The sequence below is a fragment of the Pongo pygmaeus genome, chromosome 10 (assembly GCF_028885625.2).
Source record: "Pongo pygmaeus isolate AG05252 chromosome 10, NHGRI_mPonPyg2-v2.0_pri, whole genome shotgun sequence".
Lineage (NCBI taxonomy): Eukaryota > Metazoa > Chordata > Mammalia > Primates > Hominidae > Pongo > Pongo pygmaeus.
Genome location: NC_072383.2, coordinates 73418922 through 73431260, shown reverse-complemented (window position 1 = coordinate 73431260; position 12339 = coordinate 73418922). Strand labels below are relative to the sequence as shown.

General features: G+C 33.0%; 1 protein-coding gene across 2 annotated transcripts in view; it reads right to left on the bottom strand.

The window, feature by feature from the left end:
* Positions 1 to 12339, bottom strand: part of GLIPR1L2 (GLIPR1 like 2) — a 47504-nt gene that overhangs the window by 15927 nt on the left and 19238 nt on the right. The window contains exons 2-3 of one of the 2 annotated variants that reach the window (XM_054443021.1): positions 5910 to 6155; positions 2909 to 3012 (exon numbers count right to left, since the gene is read on the bottom strand). In XM_054443021.1, the coding sequence (XP_054298996.1) occupies positions 2909 to 3012; positions 5910 to 6155 (350 nt within the window). Of the gene's footprint in view, positions 1 to 2908; positions 3013 to 3159; positions 4372 to 5909; positions 6156 to 12339 lie in introns of those variants that run through there. The other variant, XM_054443022.2, reaches the window with a different exon arrangement.

Genomic DNA, 12339 nt, shown 5'->3' with positions numbered 1-12339 from the left:
TCAGCAGCATCTCATAGATTTAACCAGTTTGGGCTTCTTAGCTCATGTTCTTCACTTGACTTCCAAGTACCTCACCAGCAGGTTTTTGGTTTCCCTCATATCTCATTAGCCTCTCTTCATTCTCCTTTACTAGCCCTTTTGCCTTAGTTTGAAATAGCGTAGTGCCCCAGGACTTAGTTCTTAAATTGTCTCTATATTCACTCTCCCACATGCTGATCTAATTCACTGTGACTTCCACTTCAGGGCCTTTATACCAGAAGCTTCCTCTACTTAGAAAACAACCACATACTTTCATATGGCTATCTGCTTCTCATGATTCATTCACACTTCCTACATTTATTTTTCTATCTAATATACCCAAATAGAAAACATATCTTTTGATCTTCTCTAAGTTAATGAAATCACCATCCACCCAGTTTTTTAGACTAAAGACATAGGCATAGTGTTGCTTGATTATTTTATTCAAATTATCCCCAAACTCAAGCCAATCGGCTTGTATTATTAGCTCCACCTTCATAATATACCCAGAAACTGACCTTTCCTCATCATTTCCATTCTATGGTAGGCAGAATTCTAAGATGAATCACAAGATCCTGCACTCCTCATGTACATGCCATGCATAATTCTCAGGAGAGTGAATATGATGAATTTTACTTCCATAATTATATTATAAGGCACCACTGACCTTAAAATATTGACATTATCTAGGTTGGCCTTGACTCATCCTATGGGTGTTTTAAAAGCAGAGAGTTTTCTTTAGCTGGTCACAGAAGAGGAGACAGAGATTTGAAACATGAAAAGGCTCTGACATACCTTGGCTGACTTGAAGATGGCGAGGCCATGTGTCAAAGAAACATGGGCAGCTCCAGAAGAAGAGACAACACATGGCTCAGAGCCAGCAAGAAAACAAGGACAAGAGTCCATCACCATACAGAGCTAAATTCTGCTCACAGCCTGAATGAGCTTGGAAGCAGGTACTTCTCCAATCCTCCAGGTGAATACTTAGTCAACATCTGGATTTTGGCCTTTGAGACCCTGGGAAGAAAATCCTGCTACAATATGCCTGTGCTCATGACCTATAGAACTGTTTGATAATAAATGGGTGCTGCTTTAAATCACTACATTTGTGGTAATTCATTATCCAACTCGATAAACAATCCACATGCTAAAACCCTAATCCAAAATATCAGTCTGTAGCCTGTACTACAGGAAACAGCCTCCTAATTCTACTTCCTCTTTACACTCTTGTTTCCTTATATTTCATTCTCTACCAACAGCCACAGTAATCTTTTTGTTAAGGTGTTCTTTTCAAAACAAAAATGAGATCACGTCACTCTGTGCTTAAGACCTTCCAATGGCTTTGTCATTACTTAGGATAAATCCCAAAATCTTTAACATAATGTATGTTATTATATTTGGTCTAGCTGTCATCTAACTCTCCACCTCAACTCCTACCTCTAAGCACAGTTAATCCTTTCTCGGACATGTTAAACTCATTCCAATCTCTGAGATTTTTATACATGTTCCTATCTGGAACATACTTCGACCTGGAACATCTGGTTTTCAGCTCAAATGACACCCTTCTTCTGTGACTACCCTATCTACCTTCTAGACCAGTCATTCTCTATTTGCTAATCTTGCTTTTTACAGTATATTTTATTGTCTAATTAAAATGTTATTTATCTATGTGTTCGCTTACTAAAAAGTGTTTGTCTCCCTGCCAAGACTATAAACTAAATGTAGTGTCTTTTTGCGTCTTGTTAGCAGAAAGAACAGAGCCTGTACGTACTTGCTGAGTGAATAAATGAGGATTTGTGCCCCAGAAAAACCTCTACCAACCCCCTCCTCCCCAGTGTACAATTCTGTTTGAATTTGCAAGACCAATCAGTAGTAATTTTTAAAGTTTCTGCATGTAATAGGTATCCCAATGCTTCCAGTCTGTAGGAGTGAAAGGACACATAAAAGGTTTTGCAACTCTATATTCCAAACTTATTTTGCATGTCTATATTCAAAGTTAGCAAGACTTCTCATCAGGAAAGAGCTTTCTGAGTTTAATTTGACACACAGCATAGTTCTATTGTTTTTCTTAGCCAGGGGAATACAATCAGTAATCACGGCTTTTTAAATTTTTCTTTCTGGTTTAGTCCCAAAGCATTTTATTTGGCAGAAATTCCTTCTCAATCTTGGTAGGCAGTCAATTCTTACTGTTTATGTAAGATGTTAATTCGAACATTTTCTAACTTATTTGGAAGTTATAATAATATTATTTATAGTATTATATTGACCTGTAAGAAAGCTTGGAACTTTCCAAAAGAGCTCTCAAGAAATGGAAGCTATTTTGAGATGCAGTTATTTTCCATCATTTGAAGGCACTCAGGTATACGGTATAGTCATATATGAATAGCTTGACTAAAAGATGTTTGAAGTGCTTTTCAATCTCTGAGATGTTACAATTCCTTATACGTATAAGACAGGTCCCAGTTAATAATGTAATCTTCAAGGGGTGGTCAATTAAAAGTGTTCTTCATGTTACAGAACTGACATATTCATGAGACAATTCTTACTAAATAAATTTCAACACATCTAATTTTCTTTCTACTTTTACTATAAATTTTAGAATAAACTATTTTGGAAAATAATTTTTCTTACGCTAATTAAGTGAAATATTGTGAAATAATACTAAAGTTAAGGTTACGCCAGGAAGTAACATTTGGCTAGTGTATAAGTAAAATCAATATGTCCAATTTAAGACTTATTTCATTATAAAATTGATTGAAAATGTTTCAATGTAAAGTATTATATTTTATAGTTCAAAAAACACTCATAAAATATATTAAATTTAGAAAAACTTACCTTGAAATATTCTGAATTTATTTTTATATTCTTTTATTAATTTTAAGTAACTTACCCTGGTGCATAGTTGCATATGAAAATTGCTGCATGTATAATATGTCCAATTTTTGAACATGGAGTAACAGCACAACCAACTTTGTAAGAGTGGTCCCAAACAAGCTAAAGTAAAATTTTCGAGAAAGACACAAAATTTAATTTTAAACATTGACTTTCATATTATAAACAATAATATATTCCATTCACATAGAACTTTTCACCAAGCAATTCAAGAAATATAAACTATTTTCATTTAGAGACATGTAGAGAGTTACCAAGGAGTTCGGGCAGCATTTTCAACACTGTATTTAGAGAAATACTTCAATAGGTTCTACCAATAACATATTCTTTTTTTTTTAAATTTTATTTTATTATTATTATACTTCAAGTTTTAGGGTACATGTGCACAACGTGCAGGTTTCTTACATATGTATACATGTGCCATGCTGGTGTGCTGCACCCATTAACTCGTCATTTAGCATTAGGTATATCTCCTAATGCTATCCCTCCCCACTTCCCCCACCCCACAACAGTCCCCGGAGTGTGATGTTCCCCTTCCTGTGTCCATGTGTTCTCATTGTTCAATTCCCACCTATGAGTGAGAACATGCGGTGTTTGGTTTTTTGTCTTTGCAATAGTTTGCTGAGAATGATGGTTTCCAGTTTCATCCATATCACTACAAAGGACATGAACTCTTCATTTTTTATGGCTGCATAGTATTCCATGGTGTATATGTGCCACATTTTCTTAATCCAGTCTATCGTTGTTGGACATTTGGGTTGGTTCCAAGTCTTTGCTATTGTGAATAGTGCCACAATAAACATACGTGTGCATGTGTCTTTATAGCTGTATGATTTATAATCCTTTGGGTATATACTCAGTAATGGGATGGCTGGGTCAAATGGTATTTCTAGTTCTAGATCCCTGAGGAATCGCCACACTGACTTCCACAATGGTTGAACTAGTTTACAGTCCCACCAACAGTGTAAAAGTGTTCCTATTTCTCCACATCCTCTCCAGCACCTGTTGTTTCCTGACTTTTTAATGATCGCCATTCTAACTGGTGTGAGATGGTATCTCATTGTGGTTTTGATTTGCATTTCTCTGATGGCCAGCGATGATGAGCATTTTTTCATGTGTTTTTTGGCTGCATAAATGTCTTCTTTTGAGAAGTGTCTGTTCATATCCTTTGCCCACTTTTTGATGGGGTTGTTTTTTTTTTTCTTGTAAATTTGTTTGAGTTCACTGTAGATTCTGGATATTAGCCCTTTGTCAGACGCGTAAGTTGCGAAAATTTTCTCCCATTTTGTAGGTTGTCTGTTCACTCTGATGGTAGTTTCTTTTGCTGTGCAGAAGCTCTTTAGTTTAATTTTGGCTTGTAAGAACTGTTTGAGAACATGGTTGATCCAGAATAATGCTTCAGAGCCAAAGGAAGTCATGCCTGATGAATCAATTTTCAACCTCTGGTTGAATTGGAAAGTTCTAGGTTATTGTAAGAGAGGAAGATGAGAAAGAGGAGAAAAAGTTTTTAAACGATGGAAGTTGTGGAAAAAAGGGAGAAAAAGAGAGACAATCCGATTACAGAAAAGTAAAAAATATACAAGAGTAGAGAAGTATTGAATGCTATTGGCATTTCTCCTTCTCTTTGTTAAGAAAATTCTATTGTAGGATAAAACAAAATCTGGCCTCTTCATTAAAAAATGAAATAAAAGAGCTGGTTCCTACAAAAGAGAAACAGATCTTGAATTGGAGTGAAAAAGATGGGAATAATCAAAGGCATTCCAGAAATTATCTGTATAACTTTAATATTTCTAATACTTCCAAGTGAACCAAAAAGTACTGGTTTGTTTTGTTAACCTCTGTGCAAGCAAGAGGAACCATTCTTGTTTCATTCTTTTATCTGAAGCCTTAGTGGTTTTAAAAGTGTGATTCTTAAAGAAATAAAGAGACACATTAAAAAGGTGATACATTAAAAGAATAAAGAACAGAGTATCTGCAAGAGTTAAAGTGAAGTTAAGCATGTCAAATGCAGGAAATGAAAAGGTCTAGGAGACTAGAATTAAGGAGTAAAAACACACAGTACTATGTTAGGGAGTAGATTTGGTTAGTTTATTGAGTATTAAAGTCATATTAAAGAGGCTAGGTTTGATAGGAGCAAATCAATGGAGAATCACTATAACTTTCTAGAAGAAATGATCAGATTAAAAAAACTGATGAAAAAATTTTTGAAGCATGATTGGATGAAAGAGAAAGACATGAGTTCAACATGGACAAATTCCAAAGTGTTAAGTTCTACATAAAACGTGACATCAGGGTCTATTGACTGAAAAACTAACTTTTAAATAAATGTGGAAGTTCATGGAATAATTTCTTGATTCCTGAAACAAATATTTATTGCAGACTTAAATAATGTCATGTTGTTATGTTGAGAATATATGGATGAAAAGGTAAGATCCCTGCCCTCAGCGTAGTATCAGACACATAAATAATTGTTAAACAATGTGATGTATAAAATAACAAAGGTTATGTACCTGAAATGAAAAGTGCTTCAATATTCCTGGTGTATAAAGTGTGAGGGTGGATTATTGAACCAGAGGCAGGGAAATAATACTATTAATTTGCATTTCAAATGTTTTAATCAATCAGCTATATAGTAGTATGTGTACTGATATGTGCAAAAGCATCTTCTATGTATGTTTATAATCAATCATTTATGAATTATTTTTATTTACTGGTTTCTTTCCTCCTTTTCCAGTATACATTATTTTTAGGAAAGTGCCTTTCATCTTTGAACATGGTGATTAGGTTTACTGTATTTAAAATAATGTTTTAATTGTATGGTTCACATAAAAGATGGGATGGTAGACATTTTGAAGACTAGGAAGATTGATTAAAATTGTGATCTTATTAAATGTAATAATTTTATTATTTGAGTTTATGTACAAATTTGAAACATAATAAAACTAGGCACAAAGCAATTAAGAAGTGTTTGAATTAATAACAAAATAAAAATTAGATACCTGAATATAATTAGAACAGTCTCCAGAGCAACTGCCATTTTCAAAATTGTACCTTTTCTTCTCTGCATGCCAACTTCTGATAGCAATACTTGCAGTAAATTCATTTTCAGGGCCGACCCACATATTTTCACCAATACCATAAAATTTAGGATGGACCATTTGTACATCTTGTAAATAAATATTATGCTCAAACAAACATTTTTTTCCCCATGCTCTAGCAGTCCGTGATAAAGCTACATCCCAAGTCTGAAAAATATTCAAAAAGCAAAGAGAACAAAATAAGAAGTTTTTTTGTAGTCTAAAATATTTTTTCTTGAGTTCTTATCATTAGATTTAAAGGAAACAATTCTAACTTTGTACTTGTGCATCTTGGTTGAGAAATTTCTACTGGGAAAAACTTCTATGGGATAATCAAAAATGAAATGACCATTTCCTGAGACAAAGGACTATGTATATATTTGTAATTAAAATATTAGAATGCCAGGTGATGGAAATGATAATACTCTTACATGTAGTCTGTTCAGAAGTATGTAATACACTTACCTATAGTCTGCTCAGAGTATATATTTTTAAACTCATGCCTTTTTGTACACAGAAATACAACAATCTAAAATATTATTTAAGAGGTATTTATTAACTAATGATTATATGCAAAATATCATATTGTCAAGAATAAAATGCTAAGTCAGCATAAATTTTGCCCTCAAATTGCTTTATTAAAATTAGGTATATTTTATATATATCTGATTAGATATACATCTTATATATATTGGATTAGATATACATCTTATATATATATTGGATTAGATATACATCATATATATTGGATTAGATATACATCTTATATATATATCAGATTAGATATACATTTTATATATATGAGACTAGATATACATCTTATATATATTGGATTAGATATACATCTTATATATATATCGGATTAGATATACATCTTATATATATATCGGATTAGATATATATCTTATATATATATCAGATTACATATATATTATATATATAAGATCCGATATATATATAAGATTAGAGAATAAGAGAGAAAGAGAAGACAGAAAGAGAATATATATATGTGTGTATATATATACACACACACACACACACACAAACAAAAAAAAAAACTTTTAACACATGGTAGTAGTTGGTGAGTGTTACAAATAAGGCACATATAAAGTTTGTTGCAGAAATATGAGAAAATAGCATAAGATGCTGTTCCCTGGCTAGCTATCTGGAAATAACCAGAAATGTGTGCTTTTATCATCATTTAGAGACTCATTAAATTAATTGTTAGTGAAGGACAAGAACAAAAACCACACACTAGAAAAATCAACAAAATAGTGGTGAAACCAAAAATACTAAATACATATGTTACAGTGTATCAGAAAGTAAACATCTGAAAATCAATACTCATACTTCCTTAGAGCAGGAGTGTCCAACATTTTGGCTTTCCTGGTCCACATTGGAAGGAGAATTGTCTTAGGCCACAGATAAAATACACTAACACTAAGAATAGCTGATGACCTAGTAAAAAAAAATCGCAAAAGAATTCATAACATTTTAAGAAAGTTTACAAATGTGTGTTGGGCTGCATTCAAAGTTTTCCTGGGCCTCATGCAGCCTGCAGGCCACAGATTGAACAAGCTTGCCTTAGAGTTTTCTTAGTGAATCCCATAGATTATACATACATACAATATAGAAAAAAAAAATATCAGACCTTTAGAATATCTCCCTACTACTTCCCTTCCCCTAAGGTAACCACTATTAAAAAAATTGCCTGTGTATACATCTCTCTATCTCTGTATATACAAACATACACACACATTTAACTATAAGTTTGGCTGTTTTAAATGAGTATTTTGTGATTTTTTTCCCTTGCACTATTGTGATCATATCATATATAATATTATTGGCCTTGAACTTTCAGTTTTCATGTAGAGAAAGAGCTCCATATTAACATAACTAGATTTGCTTAATTTTTACAAGGTCTACATAGTATTCCACATCATGGATAGCCTATAATAAATGTAACCATTTCACCATTAATAGACTTTTAGATTGTTTCCCATTTACAAACAATGTCCCATGGACTATACTTCAACCTGATGTATTATGCATATAGTTCACATACCTCATTCTTACTACATAGCAGTCACTATTTTAAGTGTATTTTATGTATTATCTCACTGAATGTTCCAATAACCCTAGGAGGTATGCATTATTATTATTATTTCTGTTTGCCCAGAGGAAGTAACTAAAACACAAAGAGGTTAAGTAGTTTAAATGTATTAAATGTCACATAGACAGTAAATTTTGGAGCCTGGATTTAAACCCATGAAATCTAATTCCCAACTCCAAGTTTATAAGCATTTTACTTCTCACGACTATGTGCAAATAAATTGTAATAGCTCCAAATTCTTTTATTCAACTATGAATAAAAATCATAATTGAAAAGAGAGGTTAAAGTTTCAAGAAGCAGTTAATGAGATATTTAATGAAATATGTCAAGACAAGGTTGATAAATGTGCTTTGAGAAGGCAAAAAATTTTTGTTAGCCATTAGTCTTTGTTTAGCTAGAAAAGCTGAATCCATACTCTAATTTGTACTCTCTTATAGGTAACAGAAGATTTTAAGATTTTATTTCAATATATTTCCCTAGAATATGTCTAGGTATGGGCCTTTTCTCATTAATTGGGCTTAGCATTTGGTGGACTCCATTAAAAAATAATTTTAAAAGGAAGGTATAATCATAACTCTCATACATGTGTCAATGATGTTAAGTGATTAATTAATGAGGGAACTACTAAGATATTATAGCTTGTTCAAGAAAAATCCAAAGAATTCTCAAGGTTATATGCTGTAAAGAAGTGCTGAAATCCATTCACAAATAAATGCAAAAACTGGGTCTTATCCACAGAGAAATAGTCAATTACATTTCATCAGACACAATGAATTTGCATTTCTATGAGCAAAATTAGTTGCATTACAATCATTTTTCTACAATTTAAAAATTGTAAATTTCCTAGCTTAAAGACAATTATAGAAAAGATCATTGCTGTGTGTAAGATAAACAGTGCACAAAATATTGTATTTCACAATTTTCCCTGACATTTATCTTAATCTAAAAACTTATGTCTTCAGCTCTAGAAAATTTGCTTCTGTTATTTCTTAATTTTCTCCCCTTTATTTTGTTTTATTGTTCCACACCATTTGTAAGATTTAGGAACTTTGCATTCTATTCTCCCTGTCTTTTAATTTTCCCTTTGTGCTTTTACACATTCATTTATTTATTCATCCATTCAATACATGGGAATATCTCAGTGAATAAGCTGAAGGATATAAAGTCGCAGATGAAAAATTTCATTATTGAAGAAAAAAATATTCATGACACTTGTTAACACACTAATGAAGGCTTTAGAAGACTTGCAACAGGGGAGACACCTGAGGCTCAACTCCAAACACAGCAAGGATAAGTGGGGATTTATAGCCATGGAGTAGGATGGGGGGGTCAATGAATAAAAAATTATTATGAGGAGACATCAAGTTTGAGGGAGTTCTTGCTACATTGATCTAACAGGATTCTTGATGAAGACAGGCCAGTGTAGTCAGGTCAGGCCAGGTAGAGCTCAAGGGTAGGGGATGAAGATTTTGATCAGATGATATTCAGAGTAATCAGATATTGAGGGTGGGAGACTCTCCTTAAACTGGGCTAGGTGGGACTTTTGTGAAAACTGGGTGATGCGGGCCATAGGACAGGGCCTAAGTCCCAGGCCTAGCCAGAGAGGGCTCAGGAAAGTCTGACTACAGTTTGGTTAAGTAGAGAGTCTTTGTCAGGCCCCTCTTGTATTTGTATCTCTCTCTCTCTTTCTTTTTTTTTTTTTTTTTTTTTGAGATAGGGACTTGCTTTGTTGCCCAGGCTAGAATGCAGTAGTGTGATTGTGGCTCAATGTAGCCTCAAACTCCTGGGCTCAACTGATCCTCCTTTGTTAGCCTCCCTAGTAGCTGGGATTACAGGTGTGCACCACCACACCCAGCTAATTCTTTTATTTTTTTGTACAGACAGGGTCTCACCATATTGCCAAAGCTGGTCACAAACTCCTGGGCTCAAGTGATCCTCCCACCTCAGCCTCCCAAAGTGTTGGGATTACAGGTGTGAGCCACCATACCCAACACCTCTCTTCTTATTTGACAATGCATTTCATGCAATTTAACCTATTAAATAAGTCTAATTAGTTTTAACTTTTTTAAAAAAACAAAGTAAAGGAACAAATTCTTTGAGATAGTCTAGGGTTCTGGGAAATTTCAAGTTCAGTCCAAAATTAAGGTTTCATTTAGAATTTGATCTTGGAAAAGCAATGTCATAAAAAATTTCGAAAGGTTTGAACACTTGACTAAATAAGAACTTAGACAGCTATGAAACAATACTTAAGCAATCTATTTAACCAATATGACAAAAGATTTCCAAAGTAACTATGGGGGTAACATAATTTTTTTTTTTAAAAAGACCTTAGCTCTTTTAAAAGTGAGAATGCTTGGTTTTCTTAAATAATCAGGAAAATAATAAAGTTGATATAAAGCACAGGAAATTATTTTAAGATACACAATCTTTTTATTCTAAGTCGATTACTTTAAAAGCAAAAAAAAAAAACAGACAAAAAAAACTTTTGACAATTTCTTATTAAGAGCAGACCAGTAACCCAAGTAAATGTTGTCATTTTTACAGAGAAAAAATCAAATTCTAGTTTTGCATCAGTGTACTTTTAATTTTAAATGTCATTTAAGATTTTCTAAAAAACCATTATAAATAAAACCATCTGGTCTTAGCCAGCTTTGACCATGCAACATAAATTTTTCTTTTCACAAGACTTTCAAACTTTCTATATCCATATTTCTATATTTGTTGAAGGCCGAAAGAGTGAGGGACATGATCAACTCATATAACCACTGTAGGCTATGTGAGTAAACTGCAAACTGTTCTCATGAAAGTGGGTTGTTGGCAAACTGACAAACTGCGTCTGCTGCCCAGAAAGAATGCTGAGGGCAGTCATGACCCAGGCATAAGTGTTTTTTGTGATTAGGTACATCTGAAGCATATTAGTAATAATATGAACCTGTGATCAATTATGCAACTGACCAATTGTTACTTCTTCCTCCCTGCTCATTCTACCCAATAAATACGAAGGGCTGTGGAAGCTCAGGGTGGCTGCCCTTGCTCACTAGAGGCAGGGAGCCCTCTTCTTCTTCCCCATGTTACCCTTCCTTCAAAACAGTTTCTTTCAAGTTTTCATTTCTGCGTTTGTCCTCTGTTCAGTCTTGTAATGACGGTCTCAAGCAGTAACAGTAGTGACTGTTGTAGTGATGGTCTCAAGCAGTAATCGTGGCAGTCTGCCACATATATTGTCCTAAATTTTCTTCTTTCTCATCTTGACCAGTCATTTTAAGACAAAATTACTTCCTCCTTCTCTTGAAAAAAACATATCCTACATTCCTTGTAAACTTTTCATACAAAGTGTTTGTATACATTACTACCATTGATTTCACAGAGAAAAACTAGGAAGTAAATAGCTGTGAATTATTTGTCACATACCAGCATTCTATAGTAGACTAGCAAATTTTATGAATATGGCCACCTCACTAGCTTTTATAGGTATTTTCTGTTTCATAGTATTAAAAACTAAAAGTGTGTAAACCTAAACTTATGTTTAAAAATGAATGTTTCAGCAGTTTATCTTACTTAGACATTATCAATGAATATCTATTAATTTAATCTAACATAACTTTAAGACTATAAATTACGAAAAAGATTTTGGAAACTATTTTTAGTAAGACATAACACTAAACAAAGCTACCTAGCATCTCAAGTTATTTCCTTGTTAACTATTCTTATGGCACATGCATGTTAGGTAAATATAAAAGAATAACAACAGCAAAAAAACTCAAAAGGGTTAAATACACATTTGTTGTTTGATTGTTTCACTTGATACATATGAAGTAATAGATATCAAGAAATTCATTTTTACTGCATCTTTATTTGTACATGGGTTCTTAGGATGAATTTATAATTTTTATAATCTTAAATATCTAGTAGCTATCACAAGTTTATTTGACTTAGTAAACCCAAGTAGAATAAAAATATATGCTTGTATGATAATTAATTCTGATAACTCAGAAGACACAGCTGTGTTTTATTAAACCAACATTACTAAACCAGTCTTATTTGGCAAAGATTCAACCCAAGTCAAGTGAATCTGAAAAGAATGTGGATTAGTTTGTATTTTTCTGAGAGTTTGAGGAACGTTTAATTTATATAAGCCTTGTTGAGCTCTAAGGCAATTTTAGTAGACCTCCTTTAAGAGATTTTATAAATTAAATTTGTAATACGATCTCAAGGTAAGAAAATATCACGTATACATAACAT